The sequence below is a fragment of the Lampetra planeri genome, chromosome 19 (genome assembly GCF_965212315.1).
Source record: "Lampetra planeri chromosome 19, kcLamPlan1.2.h2, whole genome shotgun sequence".
In the NCBI taxonomy this organism is placed as follows: domain Eukaryota; kingdom Metazoa; phylum Chordata; class Hyperoartia; order Petromyzontiformes; family Petromyzontidae; genus Lampetra; species Lampetra planeri.
Window position 1 is genome coordinate 7,464,037 of NC_136125.1, and position 27,915 is coordinate 7,491,951.

The following is a 27,915-nucleotide window of genomic DNA, read 5'->3' on the forward strand; positions in this document are numbered from 1 at the left end:
GAATCAATCGTACCCTAGACCAGGGGTCAGCAGACAAAACAATAGGAAGATAAATTGTCGAATTCGGTAAAAAAAAATAACAATATTTCAAGAGCCACAACGCAATGTAAATATGAGACACTGGTCCTTAATACATTACGTCACGAAGCATGCGGCTCTGGGGGCCACTGGTTTCCGACCCCTGCCCGAGACAAATAAATGACAGAGACCTGCCAGAACTACATCTCCCCTCGTGTACTGCACCGGCGGGGTTTTTCTCCAGGTTCTACAGCCTTTTCCTCCCACAAACTCTAATCAAGTGGAATTCTTGACCGAGCGTTCAAATGCAGCAGAACCCTTCCTGATAGAGTCTTGAGACTCTACGAGGATTTGCTGGGTAAATATCTGGCACTAAAGTAGTAGTATTATTATCATTTTGGCCGATGTGAGACTGATGCCAGCGGGCGTATTCAGGGCTGTTTAGTCTGGAGGCGTCGCGTTTAAACAGCGAGTGTGTTGAAATAAAATGTAAAACAGTATATATTCAGAGACTCGTCTAGGGTGATAGATATCCTTACCACCCATGACACGGCAGGTCAGGCCGTCCTGCATTTCGCGATAGCACCAATTACTGCAATTATTGTTCACGGAATCAAAACCAAAATAGAACAGGGGCTCACGTGTCACGGGCCGGAGCCCCCACCCCTCCACCCCTCCCTCCCCGCCCCCCATCCTCCATCACCCACCCTCCCCCCTTACCCCCTCCCCACCCGCTCGTGATTGGACGGTGATCTCGAGTGCTGTGAATGTAAATCGCTTTTATAAATCACGGGCCGGATTTGTCCACCGTCAACATTACCCGCGTCGGCGTTCTCCAGTTGTGCTGCGCGTCTCCCCGCGTGGCTCGACGTCCGACGTTTCGCTCCACGTGCCGGGAGCTTCTTCGGTTCCTTAACAATCTCCCAGCGCGACTCATCCTGTCGCCTTCGGCTTCATCGGCATCTAAAGCTCCCCCCCCCCCGAGCACGTGATGCGCAACGTCGGACGACGTGGTGGCGAACAAGGCAGCCCTGCAGCACGATATCACCTGTCCCTATCCAGCAGGTCTCACGCTGGCACAAGTACAAATCTCATGTCGCGCTAGGAGAGAATTCTGCACTTGTACCGCGCGCCCTCAATACACACACAGTCCGCTTCTCCTACAACGCCGCGTGGCATTCACAACGCGAATTGGATATATAACGCGATGAATGTATTAGGCAACACGTGTTTTATAACGCGGATGGTGAAGTGGAAATAACGCAATCGAGTGAATGGAAACGACGTAGGAATAAGCGGTCGTACGCGGCTGCCTCGGCGTAGCATCACACAAGGCATCGGGATGCTGCTGGATGCTTCGAGATGCTTCTAGATGCTACCCACGCACCTCAGTCTTTGTTCAGCCTGCATACGCATCTCACGTGTTTTCGCGGACTGTGCTTTACCCTATATTATACATTTTCACGCATTTTTTTCTATAACGCGGCGTTCTTCAAGAACGCAACACCGCGCTATCGGAGAACAAGAACTGTAGATATCGATTTCTGCCTCCGTCACGGTGTCTGTATAATCCCTGGCTCAGAGCAGCAGGGCAACGCCGCCACAAGCGGTAGGCAAATTGTAAGAATTAAAAAATAATGTTTTTTTTAAATGCCCAGGAAGTTAACTTACATGCGGTAACGCATTGAACATTCAATGCGGCATGTTATCGTATTTCCAATTAGAAATGAGAGAAATTGCCCCGCTAAGATTCGTGGAAACAAAATAGATATCGTCATTGTTATTCGATGCAGTGTAAAAGAAAATATTGGCCGTGCTCATTTTATTATTACTCATTCACAATAATAATAATCTTCAGCGTTTTGTGAATCCACTGGTGGATGAAGGCCCTGCCCACGCTGCTGTCAGTCATGGGGGGGGGGGGGGGGTTGTTTGACCATACTTCACCACGCTGGTCACTGCAAGGCGTGTGTAAGGGAGAGCAGGACCGATCCAGGTTTCGCCGTGTCACAACGCCGCCGTACATCGCTTTTAAATCCTGACAGGTTTCCCTGCCATCAAACCGACATGTGCCGTCATCCAAAGTCTCCAAAGTCAAAAGTGATTCCTTGTCAAATGAGCTACGCACAGGCCTGAGTCAGTGGCGGAAATTCCTCATAACCTGCGGTCGGGGCCGAGTCTGCCCATGCGACAGCCACTGGACATCCGTGAAACTACCGGACATCTGTGGAAAATAGCTCATCGGATTCCTTCTAGATTTGAAGCTTTCGTGACTGCAAGGATTTATATTTAGTTCTTTCGGTAAAGTCACGTAGGTGAAAAATGAAATTAAAATTAATAAAAAATAAAATAAAATTCACGACGTTTCGGAGGCAACACAAGTTTCCGTCATCAGGTGGGACCGTCACAGCCAGATTTGCTGCATCAAGTGAGGCAGGGATTCCTCCAGCCTAAATAGATATTATGATTCGGACTTCCCTCACGTTAGATGATCCTCTGGAGGGACCCCACTTTCTAAGCGGAGTCAACATCCCCCCCCCCACCCTAACGAGCATGATTTGACCTCTCGCAACCATCCGATCGCTGGCCTGGCGCTCTATACCGCTCAGCCACCTGGCTCACGAACCCAACATTTTTCGGGTGTACAGTGTTCAACAAAACATTCGCAAGAATGCAAAAATGGATGCGGCCAGCCGTGATGGAGCGGCGAGGCTACGGCTTGGGCATCGAGCGATCCTTGGGACGGGTAACGAACAAACTCGTCTAACTGGTCACGCGAAGACACACCACTGCATTCCGTAACAGAGGCAGTACAGCAAGTAGGCGACTCGCCCAACAGCACGCCTGTCAACCCATACGGTTTAACCCGTATTTTTGTACAGGGACATTGAGTTTTCAGGTCCATACGGTTTACAGCCGTTTAAATACGGGCAACATTTTTGGGGTCTTTTTTTTGCGTTTCTCCTTTGTGATGGGACTTTGTAGGATGAACGTTGAGATCTGCAAGGGGCACGGGGTGACCAATAGGGTCTGAATTGGTCTGTAATAAGGTAGACACTTGGTAATGTGTTGACAGGTATGCAACAGTGTGATGGCATACGTGGCGACCCGAATTTTGTATTCAAATACAGGAGAAAATTGGAAACGAAGAGGACGAGCAGGGGCATGGAAGGAGATGAGAGAGGCGAGATGAGCCGTATCTTCTGCGCACAATGAAGACGATGTTATCTCATCCGTGGCAGCGCCTCATGACGATGACAACGATGTTATCTCATCCGTGGAAAAGTGCCCACGCGCTCAAAGCCACCAACCGCCCGTCGATTTTTTTTTTTCCTCCTTCTCGTCGACGGCGCTCCGGGCTGAACGGGGCTGCCCGTAGTGGTCACGGGCGAGGCCGTTTGCGCGCCACGTCGGGGAAACCTGGGGCGAGCCTTCGACGAAGGTGTCTCCCCCCGTGTCTCCCCCCCCCCCCCCCCCCGAGGGAAAAGGGGACTACCAACAATTCTGCTGCCTGGCGATTTCCCCCCCGCCCTCCTAACAAATTAAGCCGTCCGCTATGCGTACGTTATGTTGTGATCGTAATTTGTATTGTGTGTTGAACCTCTTTCGCGCCGTACGTAGACAGCCGTGCCAATCGGAGGTGCGCACGGGGGGGGGGAGGCAACAACAACCTACGCACACAAGAAGCAGTTCGGCAGTTATATGATCGTGAGTTTAGACAAAACTATGGTTTCCCCGCAATCTTTTTGCATTATTTTTTCCGACTCCCGTGCCTCTCTCTGGTCGATGTTTTATGTCGGTTCGGGGCCACAAAACCTAGGGGGGGGGCTGAAGAGACTCAAACCGGTCCAAACCAGTGCAGAGTTTGCAATGCGTAAGCAAATCAGTGGATAGAATGTCATAATTTATCGCGGCGAGACAAGGGCCCACGTGTTTGTTGTAAACGTTCATTAGCAAATAAGTAAGTTTCCCTTTGACATTGCATTGGCAGCAGTGGTGCACAAGCAACGCTCACAATCATTAATCTATAACACCGCACCCAAAAAAGGTGAAATAATTCGCAACAGCCCCTGCCATGAAGTAGAGCCACCGTTTTAAATTGTCGCCTATTACATATGTAATAAAGGTCGTTGAGGCGACTTCTGGAATCCGTCTTTTATTCAACTTGTATTACAGCTTTCCTTCACGCTGCTGGACAGGCAGCGTGAGAGGGATAGATAGAGAGAGAGACACACCGCCACATGGCAACCCGGAGGAGCCCCGTTCCCGCGTGGCCCCCTTTCTCTGTTCGTTCCCGTTCTGACCACGTGTCGTTCGTCTCCACTCCTATTTAATACCCGGGTCACGTGGTACGTTTCCACCAATCCTCGTTAGCCTCCATGGAATATTCCAGGCTCCCCCGTAAGTTCCCGGGACCACGCCCCTGACTCATCTCCCCATTGGCTGTGGCCAAAGCCAGCAGAATCAATCCTCTACTTGCAGCTGTCACATTTCCATTACGTCAGGGCCACGACCCTAGGCTTCCCCCCATTGGCTATAGACTAGGACCGGCAGAGCCAATCATCATGACGAGTTGTGATATGGATATATCCTCACATTACACATATTTAAAAACATTTACCCTTATAGCGGACAGTGTTGTTTCCCAAAATGTGTTGTGTTTTTTTTTTACTATAAAGCACCCCTAATGGCAAAGTCGCTTGGTCTGTAAACACACACAACGTTCGTCTAACGTTGGCGCGTCGTTAAAACCATGTGGGGCGGGGGGAAGGTTCCTTTACCGGGCGATTGTTCCACCTTGAACATGCATGGGAGTTCTGGTGTTACGTTTCGGCCTCACCTCGTGCAGCGAGCTCGGTTTTGATGTGTACACACAGATGCGAGTATAGCTGCAAGACAATGCGCAACTTTGTGGTTTCGCATGGCAGTGTCTATATAGAAACTGCATCTCAAAATGGCATTGTATAGCGACGGCAGGAATCATTATTTTTGCGGGACGGAAAACGACACTCGCATAGGTGTCTATGTGTGCGAGCCTGTGGGTCCCGTCTCCGAGTCTACGGATCTCTATGCGGGTTCATGCAATCCGATGTTAGTCCATACAATACAAATGTTCATGTGTATTGTACACGGCATCTGCATGCTCCCCGCATCTGAACAGTGCCGGATTATCCTTGTAGCAAAAGTAGCTACACGTGCTACGGGCCCCGCACTTTCAAGGGCCCCGCGCTAGATGCTTTCAAGTTATAAATTACGATTCAGTGATTCTGCACTTGCTCTATTACTATAGTACTATACCGCATTCAACTTTTATGAACGACCGGGTGTTTAAGCTTAGCGATTTGTCATATTATCTGGCTGTATAGCAAATGAAAAAATACAATAACTTTACTATACTTACGTGTTTTTTATTTGTTTAGTGCCCCTTTATAATATATGCGACAGGCCCCGCACTAGCTTAAGCCGGCACTGCATCTGAAAATGTTGCAGAGTAACAGCGGGGGACATGGGTAGACTTCCTGGGAAAGGTTTCAGAATCCCGGGTAGGCTGATGTACTAAAATGTAATTCTATTTTGGCCATGAAACAGACCCCGATTTCATCGTTATGACTGCTACGTCCATGGACTTGCTCCACCCTAGATTCAGGACCTCCCTGCGGTCATATATTCCATCAAGATCGTTAAGACCTTCAGATTTGTGTGTCGCTATCCCGCGGTCGAGGCTTCACACTTGGGGGTGATCGTTGCCATTGCAATTGCGGCCACTTGAACTCTGGAACTCGTTGCCTTTCGAGGTCAGCACTTCCGAGACTTTTACAAAAATATACAAATCTCGACTAAAAACTTACCTGTTTAAAATGTATCTCTATCTCTTTATTTTCAACCGTCTTTCTCACTTCTTCTTTTCTTGGTTGCCGTTAAACTATTTCCGCCTTTCCATGCATATCGCCCCGAGAACGATTGTTTAATGGCGCTTTAAACAGTTAAATTATTATTATTAAATAAGCCAAATCATCCCGCCGCAGGACCCTCCTGAAGGCGTCTTTAGACTCGGCGAGACTCTCTGGGATATAAACAGGACACCGATTTACTTTAATCAATTGGCTGTCCACATTGCCCGGATAAAACTGGAAATCCTGGAGGCCCGCATTTGGACTCAGGACTGGCAAAAAAACTATGTGATAAAGTGTATGGAAATAAGGTGCATATTATTGCGTAAAACACCGATACACACGCGGGAAGGCGACCAATAACACAAGGGGCTCAACTTTGGGGAGTAAACTCACAACATTGAAAATGGGTCGCGACGTTTCGCTGGAGACTACATCCAGCATCATCAGGTTGTTAACAGGAGCTACTCTCCAACAACACCGGTGGTGCTGCATGAAGCAGTCGAACATTTTGCACGTTTGATTCACGTGCCACTTTTATTTCATTGACTGTGCCGGGTGCATGGAGGGTTTAACGACAAATGTTTTATACACACGAACTCGCCCAACATAAAGTGATGAGCAGACTCGTAATATTGGTCGTGAGAACCTACGTATGAAATTCACATTGAGCATTTTGCAAGCGAGGATTTTAAATTACCAAAATGAGCCCCACACCTGTATTATCGTTCTATTAAAACTAAACTAAAACAGTTTTTTGTTATTTTACCAGGTAAGGCCCACTGAGCAATACAGCTCAGTGGGCCTTACCTGGTCTTAAACGGGTTTTGGTCGCAAACGGGTTTTGATTCCTTACCCGTACCCGTACCCGGCCGCACCAGGGTCCCAAACGGGTACCCGTACCCGGCCGGGTACGGGTAGCCGGGTATCAGGTAGGGTACGGGTATCGGGTACCCGATTGCGACCTCTGCTGCTGGTAGATAACAGTCCTCTTTATGTAACTGCACAAGTAAAATCGGTAACATCTAATCCATGGGGCCCATTCTCCGACTCGCATTACCCGCCGTAGATGGAAACGTTATCTTTCGACAGAGCAACATCCTCATGCCAACGTGTAAATACGCAAAACGAGAGTTTGCATGAAAAACACAAAATGAAGCGAGCCAGTGGGTCACTTGCCTGCGTTTAACCGGCTGGGATCTCACCAAGGCTGCAAGTGTCTCGTTTAAGGAGCGGTACGCGTTGGGTCACCGAGTCTTAATCAAATGCTATGATCAAGCCATGCAGGAGGACGGCCTGTCTTGCCCGAATAAAACAATGCGGTCACGAGTTCAGTATGCACACAATATACAACCAAACCTATATCCCCCTGTCTGCGTTTCCATTGGTGCACAAGCACAATTAACAACAACCCTCAACACATTCGTCAATTACACTGTGGGCCTTAAAAGTTAACAATATGCAACAGATAACGTTTTGGAGAATGGTCCTTCTTCATTGATCAGATAAATTTCGATTTAAAGCTTTCGTGACTGCAGGGATTCATATTCTTGGTTATTTTGGTAAAGTCACGTAGAAGGGAAATAATAAAAACTTAAAATACAACATAATAAAATTAAATATGATGTTTTATTTTATTTTTTATTTTTATTATTTTTTGTTTTTATTTCATTTTATTATTTTATTATTTCCCTTCCACGTGACTTTACCGAAAGAACCAAGAATAAGATCACAGATAAATAACCCAGAGATATTTGAGTAAATGATAGCTAGAGACTGCACCGCAATATATACACCGTGGGGCCCCGATAGCAATTACATTTCGACAATGTTCTTGCCATCCCAAAGTTAATCATCGGAATAATTGTCCTAATTTACAGCCCTTTGTAAAATCCACCGCTGGATCACCAAGACCTCTCCACGGCCGTGCCACGGGAGATGGCGATGACTTAGGGGGAGGTCTTCATCCAGCAGTAGATTGCGTGCGAATTATTTCCCTGACAAAAAGAATGAATTATTCAGATGCCTGATTTGTACAGCATCGTGAGATGCCGTCGCATTTAGATGGTTCATAAATGCAAATTATGTGTGTGTGTGTCTTTGTGTGTTTGCATGTGTGTTTGCAAGTGTGTTTGCATGTGTGTTTGCAAGTGTGTTTGCATGTGTGTTTGCATGTGTGTTAGCGGTAGTATAGCGGTTAGCGTGCTGCACTATGAACCTGGCGACCCGAGTTCAATTCTCGCTCACGGCCAACACCAGTGACGACTATCTGACCGGTCCTGGGCCTCCCCTAGGTCGACTCGGCCTCAAATGAGTACCTGCTGCGGTGCGTAAAAACAAAACTACTAGGGAGACAAAGACGGCTGGGCGTAGTGCTGGCCACCCACCCCCCTCGTTTGTTGTATCGGCCTTCACATTAGGTGCTCGCTAAGAGCACTTGGCCAGGCAGTCTGCGACAGGAGGGGGGGTTTTATTTTTGTACGTGTACGTATAGGCAGTAAATGAATGAATCAGGCGTCACTTCGCCACGTGTGTTAATCCTAACAGGAATGGAACCCGTGTCACGAGTTTCAGAGAGCAGTGCGCGAACCTCTCTCCACGAAAGCTGCCATACGAAAAAAAGACCACACACACACACAGACATCGACAGGTGGCACAGTTGGGAGCACAGGTGGTGCATCTGCCGGTGATCCCAGTCTGTTTACCCACAACACCTGGGTCTGTCCCGTGACACGTCATCTCTACAATGTACAATACAGGTGATCGATAATTAGCCGGTTGTTTCCAATATTATCCGGCTGCCGTGCCGCGCCAATCCGGCGAAACTACTCAAAAGGCTGTAATCGACACGAGGCCTCGGCAAGGTAAGGTAAAAGGTAAAAACAACGAGCCTACCTTTACCCTACCTTTTACCCTTACCCCATACAAATTACCCGATTACAGGGTGATTACTGGGGAACTACACGTGAAAAAGGTTTGTAACAGGTAAATGCTGGGTAGAGTGCGTTATTCATATAGAATACTCTCAATGATTCCAATTTTAAATGGAGGCCACGGACTGCGCCACGGAGCTTTTAGCGAACGGTAAACACAAGGTGTTTACCGGGTAATACTTCGCGCTACCATTACCCTACCCTTTACCTTAACCCTTTGCATGTCGACACCTTTACCCTTTTACCCGGTAAAAAGGGTAAATTACCTTACCTTGCCGAGGCCTAATCGGCACCACGTGCGTGACAACAAAATAGTAGCTACGGTTGATTACAGTGTTACATTTTGTATGTAGTACATTATACACTACATACAACTTAAACAATGATAATACTGCACATATATAGATCGCCCCATGCAGTCTTCGCGATTGGAGTGGCAAGTACGTTACGGTAAATACGGCCACTTTTGAAAGTGGGACGTTTCTTTTTGCCAAAATTTCACATCGTAAACAAATTTAAAACACTCAAGGAACATGTAACAGCACCTAAACACACAATGGCATACAAGAATGTGCAAAGATTTGATATTTTAAATGATGCGATTATCCGGAGTTTTTGAACATCCGGCACCCTCTCCTTTCCAGGAAGCAGCCGAATATCACTGGTCACACTTTTTCTGGCATAAGGTATTCCCACGGTTTTAAGGTAATTTTGGGTTGCTGATTCCAAATCTGGCATACGTTTTTGTCTATCACATCAGGTTTTTGAGATATCAAATATTGCATTTTCAATAAAAACTGCGGAAGAAAAATATTAAATAAATGTGGATATCTACATAAAATTATATTATAAACACACTATCCTAAAAATACAGCGCCATATTTTAACACTAAAGCAGTCACTGACTCGCAACAACTTGCAATCATAAGTGACAGAGTTAATTTCGGGTAAAATCAATGAAAATGGGGTATGCCGATAGCATAAAAATGAGATGTGATAGAGCAAATCTAAGATCAGATTTGGAATCAGCACCCTGAAATTAGTCTAAAACAGCTGCAAAAGTCCAGGCCCGAAAAAAATTGTTTTTTTTTTTGTTGACCAGTGTAATCGATTATCGACCGTAACATCCTTATCAGCCATGCTCAATCCACTGCTGAACACAGGCCTCCCTCCAAGCAGTCTGCATCTCTCGCGATGATACCACCACACTACACACACACAGCACGATGGACCCCACCCAGCAGCACCCTGCATCTCCTCCCTCGCTAACTCCCACACACCACGGGTGAATGTCCAATCAGCCACTCCGCTATCGCTCTCGACCATCGTGCACGACCCCTACGAGCCACAGACTGTTGGGAAAAGTGCTGTTAGCGAGCACCTATGAAGGCCTCGAACGGTACACGAGGGGGTGGGTGGCCAGCACCACGCCCGGCCGCCTTTGTCTCCCCAGTGGCGACGTTTACACATCGCACCAGGTACTCATTTTAAGGCCGAGTCGACCTAGGGGAGGCCCAGGACCGGTTCGGATAATCGTCAGTGGTGTTGGCCGTGAGCTGGAATCAAACTCGGGTCGCCGGGTTTGTAGCGCAGCACGCTGACCGCTGCACCACCGCTCCCCACGACCCCCCACACACAGACACGTCGGTGATGGTGGGTCGTTAATTGGGAGCGGTGGCGCAGTGGTTAGCGCGCAAGGTGCGATTCCCGCTCATGGCCAACACGAGTGCAGATTATCTGAACCGGTCCTTGCCCCCCCCCCCCATCCCTCCCTTAGGTCGACTCAGTCTCAAATGAGCACCCTGTGCAGTGTTGTAAAACATCGCCACTGGGGAGACAAAGGCGGCCGGGCGTGGTTTTGGCCACCCACCCCCTCATGTGCCACAGTGCCGGTGTAGCCTTCATAGGTGGCGCTCGCTAACAGCACTTGCCCCAACAGTCTGTTATGGCTACACGAGGGATATCCGTCTGTGCTGTCACACAGTACGGCAACCTCAAATTATCATCACGTGCTACTGATGATATCGGTGTCCACGAGTGAGGTGGGTGGAAGGAGTGGCGGGGGAGTGCAGGGGGGGACGGAGTTGGGGGGAGGGGATTTAGTGGGGGGTCGGAGTAGAGGGGGGGGGACGGAGGGGGGCATCATTGCCGGGAATCGAACGCGAGTGGGTCACGACAGGTTTATAGTGCGGCGCGAACCACAGCATCACCGCGTATGTACCCCAGAGAAGCCTCGGCGCGTCTAAATATGGTTATCTGGAGGGAAACAGGCCTGCCGCCGTGTGAAACACGGACAATTAATTATTATTTTAAAAACCAGAAACATCACCCGAAAAAAACACTCCACCAGAAAGACACTCCCCTAGACACACACTCCCCCAGACACACACTCCCCCAGACACACACACACGTCATTGTTGTCTACGTGTGCACCCATCCAGCAGTGGATTTCAGCGAGTTACGTGTCGGAGAGAGGGACCCCCCCCCCCCCCCCCCCGGTACACGAAAGCGAAATGCGTTTTCTGTTGCCGCTCATCAGCAGGCCACAAGCCGTTTTGGCAATTTCCAGAAATGCAACGTTGGGGTAACGTCAGCGCGTGGTTGGGATCCTGCGGGTCCACGTATGATCATGAGCGGAGTTGGGACACCTTTATCAAACTGGACACCATTATAAATTTATTGCCCAACCCCTGCCCAACCCCCACAATATAGAAGTGAAACTCCGCTTACGCTTATCGGTGTCTATGCTCATGATATACAGGGTATTTCAAAGAGATGGACACAATTTCAAAGCAGCATATTTCATGATGGCAACATGTTACAATTACACAAAAAGTTACAAACGGTTCAAAGTTCTACTAACCACAAATACTCTGTGCCCTCCACCTGCTGTACGGACAACATCGAGACGATAGTTGAATTCGTCCCAAACGCCTCTCAAAGCGTCTCCTTCCACTGAAGTCACCGCTGCCGTGATTCTGTTTTTGAGGTCATCCAGATTAGTCGCTAATGGTGGCACAAAAACACCTCGGGCCTTTGACGTATCCCCACGAGAAAAAGTCGCAGGGTGCGGTGATGTCTGGGGATCTTGGGGGCCAAGAGTGTAGCGCCAAGTCTTGGGGTCCCGTGCGACATATCCAACGTTGAGGCGGCGTGTCACTAGAAAACGTCGAACCTGCAGGTGCCAATGTGGCAGTGTTCCGTCTTGCTGAAAAATGAAGTCATCGGAATCTTCATCAAGTTGTGGAAAGAGCCATTTCTGCAGCATTTCGAGATACGCTTGCACCGTGATTGTGTTTCCCTCGACAAAGAAAGGGCCATAAACCTTTCTTTGAGAAACGGCACAAAACACATTCACTTTCAGGGAACTACGCTCGCGCTCGACAGTTTCGTGTGGATTCTCTAATCCCCATATGCGCACACTGTGACGGTTAACTTTACCGCTGAGATGAAACGTTGCTTCATCACAAAAAATCAAACGCGGCAATAAGCTGTCGTCCTCCATGTTCTGTACCATCGCATCACAAAATTCTCCACGCTTTCCTTTGTCACCTGCACGAAGAGCCTGTACCATTTACAACCGGTATGGTCTCATGATTAAACGTCGCCTTGACACGCGCCAGACAGTCGTGTGAGGGATCGCAAGTTCTCGGCTGGCACGACGGGTGGACTTGCGCGGGCTACGCAGACAACTCTTGAATTCTTCTCACGTTTTCCTCTGAGGTGCGTGGTTGCCCTGTGCTCTCCCCCTTACACAAACAGCCTGTTTCCTCAAATTGTCGGTACCAACGACGAATGCTCTTTGACATTGGCGGATCAATGCCAAAACGCCGTTGAAACGCACGCTGCACCGCAATTACGGATTCAGTCTCGCTGAACTGCAGAACGCGAAACGCCTTGTGTTGCGGGGTCACCGTCTTGCGAATGACTGAGGCTAGGGGCTGTTTGTGCGCTGGCAGAGGCATCTGGCGGTAACCATTTGAAACTCTATGCCCCGCCCTCTCTCTATGCCCCGCCCTCTCTATGCCCCGCCCTCTCTATGCCCCGCCCTCTCTATGCCCCGCCCTTTCAAGTGGTAAGCATTTCATTCATGGGCAGTTCGTGGTTGCAGAGATATGGCGATTTCAAATCGGGTCCATCATTTTGAATCATCCTGTAAAAACAAATACCCCCCCCCGCCACCTTCCCCGTATAGACTTCACGGACTGTTTGGGGGCAAGTGCCGTCAGCGAGCAGCTCATGATATACAGTTACTGTATACACATGCGTATATGGCACGTCCTCTATAAAAACTTGCAGATGGATGGCGTACAACATTTGTATTTGCTACGTACAAATAACTCATACAAACGCCCACTTGCGTTGTCCGCGTTGACGGTAACTGTTCGTTCAATTAATTGGTCACGAGTCAGGAGGGTTGCTGGAATTAATTCTCCTCATTATTCCTGTTCCATTAGGTCTGGGGGGGGGGGGACGAAATCGTAATGTGGCGAAGCGTTGCGATGCGATTGCTCCGTTAACACTGAAAATACCTCTCGTTCCAATTCAGTCGCATCCGTACACACGTGCCGAACACACTGGGTCGGCGAAGTCTCAGAGCCATAGGGCACACGGCCAACGGGCGCGACTGCCCCGGGCCCCGCACTTTGTTGGGAGGGGGGGGGGGTTGCCCGCGCTTAACTGTCAGTGTCAGATGTAATACTTCCGGTTTAGTTTGAAGGCATTTGGGGGCGCCCACACCGAGTTGGGATTTTCCCCCGGACCCTGAACCTCCCCCATGGACGGACCTGGTGATGCCGAGACGCGTCCCATTAAACAAAAAAAACACTCCTGTTAATTTACCACGATGCTCTGTAGGTGGGTGTGAAGGATAAAAGGGGTGCAGCGGATAATAGGGTACACGGCTGCCGCGAGGGTTTTTCCACCGTCTGATGTAATGATGAAAAATTACAAGCCAGTCACAGGCCGAGGAGAAGAGGAAGGTTCTGGGGGGGGGGGGGGGGGAGCCTGCACTTCATCCGAAGGAGTCGGCAGCAGCACGGAAGAAAGGAGTCGGCAGCAGCACGGATGGCTGAGGGGAGTTCCAGAATGTGCAGGAAAGCAGAGGAGAAGGGAGAGCGACCTCCCAGCGAGTGACCGTTGACTGGGGGTTTTGACAGAAACCGTTGTAGCCGTGAACCTATACAATGGGTAGTGGGGCTACAAAAGGTCGTCTATTGAGAAAAAAAATAAGCACAAAGATGTTTCGGCTGACGGGAATTCTTCAGCAAAATGTTGAGGTTGATAGCAGTACGGTTAAAAAAAAATACCACGGCGAACTGGTGATGACAATGATCGTAGCGACGAGTGGGGTTCATGACGATGCTGCCGATACGGCTTTAAAAAACAAAACATCGGGAGGATGTTGGAGCGTGCTGTAAGATCGAGCGCTACGAGGCCGCTTGGTTAAAGAATTTTGAAGGCGTTCTGGGGCGCTAATAGTGGACAGATTGTCTCAATGAATTGGAATGATAGTTCTCTGACTTTAAATAATTATTCATGCATTCCAGAAGTTAATATAAAGCAGTTTTGTCTCGCTGCATAGGAATAAGTTCTCAAAGTTGTTTAGAATTCTGGAGGGTAATCCAGAAGTTAATAATGGACATATTACCTCACCGAGTTTCAACGGAGTCCAAGTTTGAAGAATGATTCACGCATTTCATAAATAAATAATGGATGGCCTTTATGTATCGGTTTAATTAAACCTAATATACTGAATATGGCTGTAAACGTGAGTTACTCACCCAAGGCAGCTACATTACAAAATACAAGTGGTTCAGTGGAATTGTGTTCAAATAATAAGCGTCTGAAAAAAGAGACAATTACTCAAAATGTAATTAAAATTTAACTAGACCAGGGGGCGGTGGCCAAACTTCCTAACCCTACGAGGCTACAAACGCAAATCTAAACCCGCACGTGGCCGAGAACCACACGGCAGCGGTGTCACGTGGGGTGGCCACGTGGGGTGGCCACGCGGGTGCAGTTTTTGCTCTCGCTGGTTGTCCGAGGAATTCGATATTTTTTTGGTAATTTGCAGAAGTAACCCCCGAGAGCACTCGCATCTGATGCCAGGGGCGAGTGTCCCAGGCAGCGTCCGACTTCCGCCGATGATTCCTGTTTAAAATGAAGTTCAAAACGAGAGTTACAAATTGGATTGAGCGGGGGTCAAGTGAAGACCGCCGGCGAACGCTACCGTGGAGTTCCCCCCCCCCCCCCCACCGCGAGGTTCCAAATCAAAGCCTCATCGAGGTACCCCACGACTGCTCCACATGGCTCCGTTCTGCCAAGAAACCCGTGGTGGCTCCATCATCATCGTCGTCATTCGCTTCAGAACCGCGAGCACCCGCTGCGGCATGCCCCATCCACAAGCGGGACGTTAAAGATGACGATCGGCAGTGCAGCGACTTCGGCCGCCCGGAACCGCGCCACGGAAAGATATTGCAAACAATTGCATCGTTCTATGGCCCCCTTTCCAGCGGACTGGACAGTGAGACGCACTACTCGCCCAAGCTATCGTATGGCTCAAACTTAAACCTGCCATGTGCCAGAGGAAGACCTGGAGAAGTTAAAGTGTTTCCGCATGTCTATCGAGACGCACTTGGAACTAATTGCTACTGCGGTTTTTATATAACAGGTAAGTCCCCACTGGGCTATAAAGCGCTTTTTCAGAAGCGGCCTGGCCACAAAGGATAGCTCGAAGAAGTGGCTTATCATGTGGACATTCATATCAGCCGAATACTGTAATCACACGTTTCTAAATGTGGTGGAAAAAACGGAGGACCCGGATAAAAAATCCACACGACCACAGGGAGAACATGCAAACTCTAAATATACTCACTTGATACAGCTATCGTGCTGTGACGGTTCTACCTGAAAACGGAAGCTTGTGTTGCCTCCGAAACGTCGTGATTTTTATTTTATTTTTATTTAAATTTTTTACCTACGTGACTTTACCGACAAAACCTAAGAATATGAATCCTTGCAGTCACGAAAGCTTCAAATCTAGAATTATACAGCAGCCGTCAGGGTAACAATCAAGCCCACGACCTCCTGTATACCAGGCAAGGCGTTAACATCTCGCCACGGTGGCAGTTCCCAGCGACTGCCTGGAAGGAACATTTTGGCTAGCAGGCCACAGTGTGGCCTCCCCCTGTTCGCTGTATTCTCCAAATAATTAGACGCCCCAAAATGTTGGACGCACACCCTAAACAACGTATGCGCGGTGTCAGTATAGTTATACAAGTCTGGGTCAAACACACACACACCTACTGGATCATATCACGCACCCCAAAATTGTCCTTTAAAAATACGGAGATTTAAATAGGAGGGAATAAAATATGGTAACTACTTGTTACGAACGATACAACAGATGATGCTGTGTCCTTCGGCCCTTCCACCATAAAGTGATAAAAGAGTGTTTATATGGGTGAAGTGGCTTGGTGCTTCAAAGGTCAAACCACTGAGCCACCACTCCTGAGCCCCTGGGTTCACATCTGGGTTTCAACCACCTGTGATTAAACCGGGCTCTCATGTGGAGTTAGTTGATGATCTCATCGCAGTCATCAATGACTTACATATTGACTCATATTGTCACTCAAGAGACCCATAAGACGTACACAGAGGGGACCATCGAACTCTCACGGAGACCCAGGGGGCTCTCAAAGACCGAGTTGTGATGAGAGCTTCAAGCGTAATGAGATGACTGTCTCAACTCGGTCACCGATGACCGCACACATAAACAACCACCACATTAAATTTGGTGGAACACTTAATGTATCTTTCTTTCCTGACACTTAAAAATGTCAGCGTATTGACCTACGACGAACATTGACAGATGACGAACATTCTTTGCAGGGCAAATGAAAGGTGTTGCACCGAGTGTGGATAAACAGGCTTAGCTCAAGTCGCTCAGCAAGTGGTTGTATGACATCAACTTCCCTAAATGCAGGGTTCGTAATCCAAAGTTGCAAATACAAAATGGAGTCCCCCGAGAACGACACGACACGATACCGCAAGTTGGAATGCAAATTAGGGTCGGGGAGAACACGCGCCGAGTGGCCTCAACTGCATTTAGACTTTACAATGACACACTCATTCTATGGTTCCATTATTGCCTAAAAATAGCAGTGGGCCGCTTCGAGTTGGTGACGAGGAATCATATATGCACTCCAAAAGTCACTTTTTTCTGACCCGCCACTCGGCACTGACGCGTGCAAGATGTTAACGGCCTCGCCTGGTGTACATGAAGCCATGGGTTCGATCCCGACCCTGGCGCTTGTATATTTGGAGTTTGCATGTTTTCCCCGTGGTCGCGTGGATTTTTCTCCGGGTTCTCCGGTTTTTCCCTCCACATTTATAATTATCAATGTGCGTTCACAGTTTTTGGCTGCTATAAATGTCCACCTAGTTGAGCTATCATTTGTGGCCAGGACGCTTCTAAAACAGAGTTATTTCACTCAGTGGGCCTTACCTGGTAAAATAAAAATATGTTTGTTTGTTTTTATAGTTTGTTTGTTCTAGGCATCTGTGAAAAAGAGCTTAATAGCTCATCGAATTTCTCCATAAATAAAGATTCGGAATTCTGATACATGCAGCAATGGTGACGTCATCTCAACATGTATTTAAGTACACCTTGGAATATGGCGCGATATTATTTTTTATAGGATAAGACTTATTTCGCACCGTGCGTAGCCATGTTTGCACGTACAGTATGCAAAGTATGCTGGAAATTTCCCAATGTGCTCATTCGACTCGAGTGTTCCCTCTTCCTCATGGCTTGTTGAGGTACGTATGTACAAACCCTGCGTTCAGAGTATCATTTATGGCCAGGTCACTTCTGAAAGAAAGCCATACAGCTCAGTGGGCCTTATCTGGTCAAATAAAAACGCTTCGTTTAGTTTAGGGTCACGAGTGGCTTGGTGGAAGAAAAAAATGTGTTTAAGTTCCGGAAGCTAAAAGAATGCACCTTGCACGAAACACCACATTTAACCCTGCGACTGTCAGTAGCTTGAGATGCGGCTGCATTTCAGACACCATACCAAACTAAATTGCTGTTGTCAATACGAAGTTCACCATCGACAGCCATGGTCATTCCACTGCTGGACGAATGCCTCCCACCCCCCAAAAAACCCACGACCGCCTTTCGTGAGCGACCCCTACAAGAATCGGCCACACCCACAGGAACCGATTTCATCGGACGCATTCAATTTTTGCCCCCCACCACCACCGCGACCACCGCGACCACAGCCACAACCAACTGAGACGAAGCCGCATGTATTTCGTAAGACTACAAAATAAATAGAATCTGCCTCGGAGACCTTCACTCGACAAGGGGGGGCAAACGCGGGCAGGGACAATCCATCTCCCTCGGTACCGCGTCCACACACCCCGACTTTTGAATCCGTCACTGCGCTCGGGGCGAGAAAATTGGGCTCGGTGTCACGAGCGGACACCCCCCAGGGGAGGGGGGGTGGGTGCCTAATGGCACACAATTGAATGACCCACATCGCATCTGCAGCACACGGCGTCAATGCTGGTTCAGTTTTATTTACGGTGGCAGAGTTCGCCCCCCCCAGCCCCCCCCCCCCCCCCCCAGCTGGGCATCCGAACCATCATCAATTGCTGGATGACGGCCTCATCACGCCGGGGACATCACTCACGATACAGCGATGCTTGCGATGTCACACCTTAAGACGAGCCGATTTTATCGCTCCATCTCCGCGATTGTCGTATCTCCCCCCTCCCCCCCTCTAAAGAAAGTTGTTTCCATCGGCTGCCGCTCAGTCATTCGTCTCGCCCATTGGCCATCGCCTCGTCAAGGAGCACAAACCCTCACCACGTGAACTCCGATCGTCCTCAGAGGGCTTCTCTGCTGGGCCATCGAACAAAGAAGGTGGTGGGGTCACGGCATCGCGTGATTGCAGATGCGCTTCGGCGGCCGTCTGGAATGCTCTTTCTTCCGATTTTAGGAAGCCACTGTAGCTGTGCACTTTTTAATAATTCAGAATGAAACCTCTTTTCTTTAGACCTGCTTTTTGTGTTTTGTTTGTTGTAATTCCACCGCACCTCCCATTAGCAGGGTTGGCTACATACGCTGACACAGACGGTCAACGTACACAGACATCATCCCTCACCACCGTGGGCCGTTTTTCACAAAAGCAAATATGACGCCTAGCGATGCACACGTGTTCCCTGTTCCATGCCTTCCCATCTCCTTCATAATCTCTCCACCCACACGACGACAAACTTGCACAAACACACACACACCGTACCGTACTCGCACGTATACAACCTCGGAAGAAAGAAAAAAAAACTCCCACCCACCTCACGCACAAAATTGACACGCACAAAAAAATAACAAAAATCCCCCCCCCCCCCCCGTACAGCCTTAACAGACTGTCATGGCAAGTGCTGTTAGCGATGCACACGAAGGCCCGAACGGCTCACGAGGGGTTGTGTGGCCAACACGGCCTGCCTCCCCGCCGCCAAGTACTCATCGAAGGCTGGGGTGACCTCGGGGAGGGGGACTAGCACTGGGACTGGTCGACGAAAATCTGGGTGGTGGGGAAACACGGGAGGAGAGGAGACACACAGCGGAGAGAGATATCTGACTCCACTGATGAGACCATGTATGTTGAAACCGGCACAGGGTTTTGCTTGGGCGCTGCGGGGGCGAGATGTTAACTACCTCGCCTGGTGCACAGGATGGCGTGGGTTCGAGCCCCAATACAGACGCCTGTATATTTGAAGTTTGCGGTGTTTCTCTCCCCGTGGCCGCGTTGATTTTTCTCAGGGTCCTCTGGTTTTTCCCTCCACATTTAGAATCAACGTGCGTTTAGAGTATTTGGCTGCTATACATTTCCACGTGATAAGCCACTTACGCTGAGCTATCAATTGTGGCCAGGTCGCTTCCGAAAAACAGCTACGTAGCGCAGTGGGCCTGACCTGGTAAAATAAAAATTTGTTCAGTTTAGTTTATAGAGTCATTTCTGCTCAAGTTATTTCTTTCCAGAATGAGAGTTGTGGAGTCGATGGGTTGCGTCAAGAACATCGTTGTTAAATTTTGATTTAAAGCTTTCGTGACTGCAGGGATTCATCTTCTTGGTTCTTTCGGTAAAGTCACGTAGAAGGGAAGTAATACAATAATAAAAATAAAACATTACATTTCGATGTAAAGCTTTCGTGACTGCAGGGATTCATCTTCTTGGTTCTTTCGGTAAAGTCACGTAGAAGGGAAGTAATAAAATAATAAAAATAAAACATAATAAAATTATTACAACATCGTTTTATGTGGACAGGTATATGAAGGGGTGAGGGCGTATCATCGGCTTATCAATTTGATTACTGAAATTCTCAACAACGAAGCCGATAATCATGTCGAGTGACGACATCCGACATTACACTTTGTACAGCATGCGAGCAAGAAGGTGTGGCCCTCGCTAACAGCACTTGCCCCAACAGCCGGTGTTGACTACATGGAGGGGTGCGCCTTTGCTTTTGTATGGGGCTGTGTTGGGAGTGTGAGTCTCGTCACCTATAGCTCTGGATTTACCCAACAGAAACGCAGCACTGATCTTTGCATAGCTGGCTTAAGTTTCACACCTGCATGGGCTGTGTTTGGAGATGGAATGGGAGAAGTGTCAACAACGTTATTTGAAAAGTTCTGCGGTTTCTGTTGTGCCGTGCCGGCCTTCGTTAGGTGCTACTCGCTAACAGCACTTGCCCCCAAACAGCCTGTTAAGGCTGCATCACGATCTTTTCAGACGCACTTCTGCGGCCGTCTGGAACGCTCTTCCCTCTGACATTAGGAAGCTACTGGGAGCTATGCACTTTTAAATCATCATCCAGATTGACAAACACATTTCTTTAGAACTTGTTTTTTTCGTTTAGTTTGCGGTCCTTCCCCCGCACCTCCGATTACCAGAGTTGGCGACGTACGGTGCGAAAGAAGTTCAACATACAGAAGTGACACGAGACAAAGACAAAGACGCCGGCCCCATGTAGTCTCCACAAGCCGTTGGGACGAGCGATGTTCGCTCGCGCCTTTGAAACAGCCGACACGGCACACGAGCTGGGGGTGGTGCATGTTCAGCACCACGCCCCGGCCGCATTTGTCTCCCCCGTACATACTGATGTTTACACACTGCATAAATTGCTCATTTAAGGCCGAGTCCATCTAGGGGAAGCTCGGACTTCGGGGATGCCCGGTTTTATTGAATTGCCACCGACGTTAACCGTGGCCGGGAATCGAACTCGGTTCGCCGGGCTTCGTAACTTCGGTGCATCACCCACTGCACTGACGTACGAACTGCCACCTACACCTGGCGTGTGCTATAACGTCACCAGGTGGCACAATGGTGAGCACAGCTGGCGCATCTGCCGGTCATCTCCGTCGACCCATAACCACCTGGGTCTGTCTCATAACCTGCTGCCGAGCTTTCGACACTTCACGTGCACCTAGCCTGGCACAAGCGCTGTGGGGTGGGGGGCATTTAAAAAAAAAATCCAACTGGCTCGCCGTAAAATCCAAGTCAGATGCGATGGATAAGCTCGTGACACCTTTTAAAAGTCCATTGCGGCAACCGATACGACCCACGACACCTCCGCAGAGCGCGAGGCTAATTTTGGCTGTTGGTTTGTTTGAGTTTTTTGTATCGGATCTGTACTCGTTGCTCGGAGCTTCCCCAATAAAAAAGGCCAAAGTGCCGGCAATTTAAAGAAACAGTCACAAGACAACACAAAGATTGGGGCCGCCCCGTATGTACGATGAACTTCTTTCGTAACGTGTGTAGCAGCCTACCGTGGCGAATGGCAGGTGCGGGGGAAGGACAACAAACTAACACACACACACAAAACGATTCTAAATAAATTATTGTTCAATCTGGATGCGTTTAAAGCGCAAAGCTCCAGTGGCTTCGTAACATCGGCATGAGGAGCGTTCCAGACGGCTTGCAGAAGCGCATCTGAAAGCGCCTTAGCAGACTATTGGAGCACGTGCTGTTAGCGAGTGGCACCTATGAAGGTCGGCACGGCAGACGAGGAGGTGGGCGACTAGCACCACGCCCGGCAGCCTGCTGATATCGTTTACACACCGCACCAGGTACTCATTTAAGGCCGAGTCGACCGAGGAGAGGCCCAGAACCATTCTAGATTTGAAGTTGTCGTGACTGCAAGGATCCATACTCTTTGGTTCTTTCGGTAAAGTCACGTAGGTGGAAATAAAAAATAAAATAAAAATTATTTTCACCAACGTGACTTTACCGAAAGAACCAAAGAGTATAGGCCGAGAACCAGTTCAGATAATCGTCACTGGTGTTAGCCGTGTGCGGGAATCAAAAAACGGGTCGCCGGGTTCGCATTGCAGTGCGATAACTGCTGCGCCACCGCTCCCCATGGACACAGACGCGCGCACGTACACAATGGGAGGGAGAGAGAGAGAGAGAACCCCTTAAGCGAACAACTCCATTCCAACTCTATCGCGTGGCGTTGCAAATCACCCCACCACGCACCGCACAGCGGTCCAAGGGACACAGCGCGCAAGCCCGTGGCACGGATTCGAACCTGGGTGTTCGCTGCGTCGGTGGTGATGTGCGGACACGTGGGGGGTGGGACACGTGGGGTGAGTGCGGCGTGTGTTTGTGCTACGAATCCGCCTACTCGGAGCTCGATTCCCGGCCACGACTATCATCAGGTGACAATTGACGTCTGAACCGGTCGTGGGCGTCCCCTAGGTCGACTCGGCCGAAACATTAATACCTGGTGCAGTGTGTGAACACGCGCGCTGGTTGGGGAGACAAAGGCGGCCAGGCGTACTCCCCTTCACAAGTAGCACCTCGTGCGCCGTTACAAGCCTGGAAATAGATGCTCCCTCGCAGTACAGTACTTCCAAAAAATGCTGTATGGGTGATGGTTATCACTCTGTTTAGAGTGGCGGGTGAGTGTGGTTGTGTGCGTGCGTGTGTGTGATTTCAAGTGTGCGGAGCAGGTGAGCGGGTTACAGTATGTGTGGTGGGGAGCTGTGATAAAGAGTGCGTGAGTGGGAAGTGCGATTGGCGTGTTAGTGGTTGTAGGCGAGTTTAACCCGTCGGTTTTCGCGACCAATGTCATCCATAGTATAGGTTTTTTTGTTGGGGGGTTAGATCGCGTAAATATATACACTTGTCGTTAAACCCACCACCACCCGCGACTGCCAATTAGTAAGGTTTGTCACGTACACGGAACGTGCCAATTCGTTGCTAGGACAGCAACACCGGTGCGTTGAAGAGAAAAGCCACATTTTACAATCTGAGATGGTTATAGATGGACTGTGTAAGGTGGACGAGTGGGTAAGCGGTTTTGAATGTGGCTGGGTGCTTGCATGGCTCGGTAAATAGGCTGCGTGTTTAACGCATAGGTGGATGAGTGAGCGAGCGGGTATGTGGGTGCATTGATGGATGGCGAAGCGGTTTTGTGTTGGCATGTGGCCGAGTGTGTGGGTAGGTGATTAGGCGAGTCGGTAGGTGATTAGGCGAATTGAGTGGATGGCCCATTTGAGAGATAGTTGATGCGGTCGACGATTTGATAGGCGGGTTGCGAGTGAGTAGGTAGACGACGAAGTGAGCGGTTAACTGGTACGGCGAGTGGATCCCGGCAGGTGAGCATACAGGTGAGCATACAGGTGAGCATACAGGTGAGCATACAGGTGAGCATACAGGTGAGCATACAGGTGAGCATACAGCTACTCATAAGGGAACCATTATTGATTTGAAGCGTTCGTGACTGCAGGAATCCATACTCTTTTGGTTCTTTATACCCACGTGACTTTACCGAAAGAACCAAAGAACATCAGGAGCGCTCTCGTCAGGACTCACGGTGCAGTCTCCAAGTTACATTATCCACTCTCTCTGCATGGCATATCTCTGCGTGCGCTTCGAAGAAGGTCCGTCAGTGACACGAGACGTCGCCTATTAAATATACTTTTTTTTTTTAACGTCAGGGCCACTGCGCACGGTTTAGTTATTGACGAACGTGTTGAGTTTGCCGTCGATTGTTTGCCGTTAATTATTTCTTGTCAATCCTGTTTGGGCGCCACTGCCAGCAGCAGCAGCGGCGGCGTCGACGATGTCGTCGTCGCATCATTTTGCTTTCAACATCTGGCCGCATCGTCACGGAGCGCGTCCGAGTTTGCGACCCACGCGGCTTTGCTCGCAGGGCGCAGATCGTCGGCAGCCCACCACGCTCCCGTCCACCAAGCCACCAAATCCCCGCCGGCGACTCTCACCTTTCTGCGTCTGCCACGTCGTGTAGAGAGACACCGACACGAAGGTCGCCAGGACCAGGAACGTTGCCACCGTTCCATTCCTGAGTCTCATGGCGTCGTCCCGCGCGGCATGTCCTCTCCTCTCGCCGCGTCCCCGAGCCGGTTTGTGGGGGTGGGGGGGTCCCTGAGCAGCAGCAGCAGCAGGAGGAGGGCCTCTGGCTGGGAGCCCCGAGATTACTCAGTGGGGGCCGCTGGGAAGCAAATGCGTTGGGGGGGGGAGGAGGGGGGGGAGCCGAGTGCGGAGAGAGGCGCCGCGCCGGTGTTTTTGACCGCCGCGTCCGGTCTAACCGGTAGCAGCCACCGTTCGCGGATGAATGAATGGGTGGGTGAAGATATGATGGTTCGGTGGATAGGGGGTTGGGTGGGTAGGGGGAGGGTTGGATGGGTGAGTGAATGGTTGAGTGGATGGTTGAGTGGGTGGGTGGATGGTTGAGTGGGTGGGTGGATGGTTGAGTGGGTGGATGGTTGAGTGGGTGGGTGGATGGTTGAGTGGGTGGATGGTTGAGTGGGTGGATGGTTGAGTGGGTGGGTGGATGGTTGGGTGGGTGGTTGAGTGGATGGTTGAGTGGGTGGTTGAGTGGGTGGGTGGATGGTTAAGTGGGTGGGTAGGTGGTTGGGTGGGCGGATGGTTGGGTGTTTGTTTAGGTGGATAAATGATTGAGTGGTTGGGTAGGTGGCTGGGCAAATGGATGGATGGTGAGTGGTTGAGTGGATGGTAGTTAAAGTGAGTGGATGGGTGGTTAAGGTCGTCGGTTGAGTGGACAGATTATTCCTCGTCTTGGTGAACTGGTCAACCGATGCCGATGATGATGATGAGGAGGAGGCAGATGAGAATGGGTCGCTGTTGCTGCTGTGTTGATCAGTCGCTGATAAAAAAATGTCGTGTCGAGGCTGCGCTCTGCTTACAGAGCGGTCGGGGAGATGACAGCGATTCGCGAGATACTGATGGTGATGACGATGACGACGACGATGATGATGATGATGTTGGGGATGAGGCGGTGGTGAAAGAGGTTTCACAGCAGCGACAGCGCTACAGTCGCTTGTTCGCCGTCAGTCGCGGCCGCTCTGGAGCTGAATGAATGAAGCAGCAGCAGCGGCTCGATTGTGGTGGCGACGTTGGTGATGATTGTGGTGGCGATGGTGGTGGTGGTGGTGGCGATGGTGGCGGCGGTGGTGGTGGCGGTGGTGGTGGCGGCGGTGAGCGCGTAGCTCGCACGCGTAAACAAGAAGGCGAGACGCGAGAGAGCGGCGCGCGCGAGATAAGGAGGAAGAGACTGAGCGATGGGAGGGGAGAGAATGAGAGAGAATCCACGCGCGCGGCGCTCTCCCCCTCTCCCCTCCCTCTCCCCGCACAGCCCAGACTCCCCGTGTCCTCCCACCCTGTGTCCCTTCTCTCCCCCCCCCCTCTCTCTTCATCTTCCAGCTATTCTCTCTCTCCCACTCTCCTCCCTTCCTCTTCGTCCTTCCTACTGCCGGCATCCCTCCATGCATCCTCTCTCCTTTGATCCCCACCCCCCTTCCATTCTTCCCTCCCACTGTTATCCTTCAATCCCCCCATTCGTCCCCACTGCCTATTTCGTATCTCCCTCCCTCCACGCCTCCTTCTCAAACTCGACCCCCCCCCCCCGTCCATCTCTCGTTCTCACTCGATCCTTTCATCCCACCAGCGCCCTCCTCGTCTCTCTGTACCTACCAACATCATCATCATCCTCCATCTCTTGCTCCCTCCTTCCATCCTCCCTCGCCATCCTACTCCTTCCCTCCGCCGTCTCCTGCTTCCACCCTTTTCCGCCCCATAATTCCCTCCCTCCTATTCGCTTTCATTCCTCCCTTCACTCCTTCATCCATCCTTCTCCCCCCCCCCCTCACTCCATCCTTCACTCACTCGCACGCCCATCCTCCCTCGACCCGCAAGCCTGATCCTTACACGTATGTCCGCACACCCATCGCACCCTAACCACCCCCATCACCCTCGTCATGTCCCCCCCCCCCTCCATCAGCACCCTCAAATCACCCCCCCGCCACCCCCAATGACCCCCAAGGCCCCCCACCAAACGTCCGCCAGATGTTTTTTTTGCCGACGTCACAACATCAGTTCCGCGCACATCTGTGCTGAGAGACGCCACGTGATCAGTAAGGATGGCACGGGGGAGGGCATTGGGGGCACGGGGGGTGGGCATTGGGGGCACGGGGAGGGGCATTGGGGGCACGGGGGGGGGGGGGGGCATTGAGGCACGGGGGGCATGGCCGGGGGTGGCAGCACGGGGGCATTGGGGGATGTATGAATGTGTGAGTGGGCGAGTGAATATGTGCACTGTCTGGAATCGTCATCGTCAGCGATGACCTACCCAATGCTGAATGAACGTGTATCCACCTTCCATGTCGACACCGTCTATCGCGGCCTTCTACAATGCGAACAATCCGTGGCGCGCACTCTGCCGATTCCATCGCTCCATCTCCAAGGTGGTTGGACTCTCTCTCGTTCTTACGACGCCCCCCCACCACCCTACATTGCGAGTCGATTCAATCGTCGATTAAACATTGTGGTGGGTGTCGCGCCCTCTAGTGGCTCGAGCGGGCCACGTAAACTCGACCTCAACCGACGGCCACTCTCGCTCGCTCACCCAACTTAGCCACCAAAAACATCCACACATCCACCAATCCGCCCGCCCGCTCACTGATCGTCTACTCACTCGTCCGCCCCACCTCCTCGCTCGCTCGCGCATTCATCAGCGCATTCACTCACGAGACTCTTTCACTCACCCAGCCAGCCATCGCATGTATTTAAGTTTACTTGATTTCGTAAACGGATGATCCCGTTTAGTCAGTTACGATCAGTGATGTGTGAGCACAACAACAACCAAATACGAACACATCAATAGTGCAGAGAACGAGGACATGCTTTGTTAAATTACCCACTCGTAAATATGCCATTGTTCAATAACTTGAGCCGACTCGCTTATGCACTCACTCAACTACTCACCCGCTCATTCTCTCACCTATTCGCTGATCTACCCACTCCTCCACCCACCCACTTATCCACCCACCCACTTACTTATCCACCCACCCACCTAAACATCCACCCACTCACTCGTCCATCAAACCTATTCAGTCAACCGTTCATCCAACCACACACCCAACATCACATTTATTAACTCACCCATCCATCCAACTATTCACTCACCCACTCACCTATTCACTCACCCATCCACCCACCTACAGACCCATTAATGTAGTCGCCCACCCCTTCCCCTGTCCTCTCACCTACCCAACCACTCACTCACCCACCAACCGACCCACTCACGCATTCATCCATTCACTCACTCACATATTCACTCACCCACCCAGCCACTCATTTGCTCATTATTAATTCACAAACTCAGAAATATGGATTTGTTCGACGTGGTTTGAGGACTTTCTCACCTATTCACTCACCCCCCCCCCTCTCACGCATTCACGCACTCACCCACACATCCACCCACCTTAACTCGTTCATTCACTCACTCTGTCACATATTCACACAACCACTAATTCTCTCTCTCTATTAATTCATTCATAAATTGATTCGTTCAAATTGTGCGCGCGGTGTGCCCTCTGCCAACTGCTGACTGTGATCGCACTTTCATGAGCTTAACGCCCACCCGCGAATAATGGGGGGCAGGGGGGCAGGGAGGTGGAGGGGGGCAGGGAGGTGGAGGGGGGCAGAGGGGCAGGGAGGTGGAGGGGGTAGCAGAGG

At 50.3% G+C, this 27,915-nt stretch overlaps 1 protein-coding gene across 1 annotated transcript in view; it reads right to left on the reverse strand.

Annotated features, from left to right (window-relative positions):
* The window catches only part of LOC144724026 (alpha-1,3-mannosyl-glycoprotein 4-beta-N-acetylglucosaminyltransferase B-like), a 121,754-nt gene extending 96,297 nt beyond the window's left edge, over window positions 1–25,457 (reverse strand). Inside the window, exon 1 of the mRNA XM_078602850.1 lies at window positions 24,141–25,457. Within this exon, the coding sequence (XP_078458976.1) occupies window positions 24,141–24,231 (91 nt within the window). The 5' untranslated portion in view covers window positions 24,232–25,457. The remainder of the gene's footprint in view (window positions 1–24,140) is intronic.
* Between the last annotated feature and the right edge of the window lie 2,458 nt (window positions 25,458–27,915).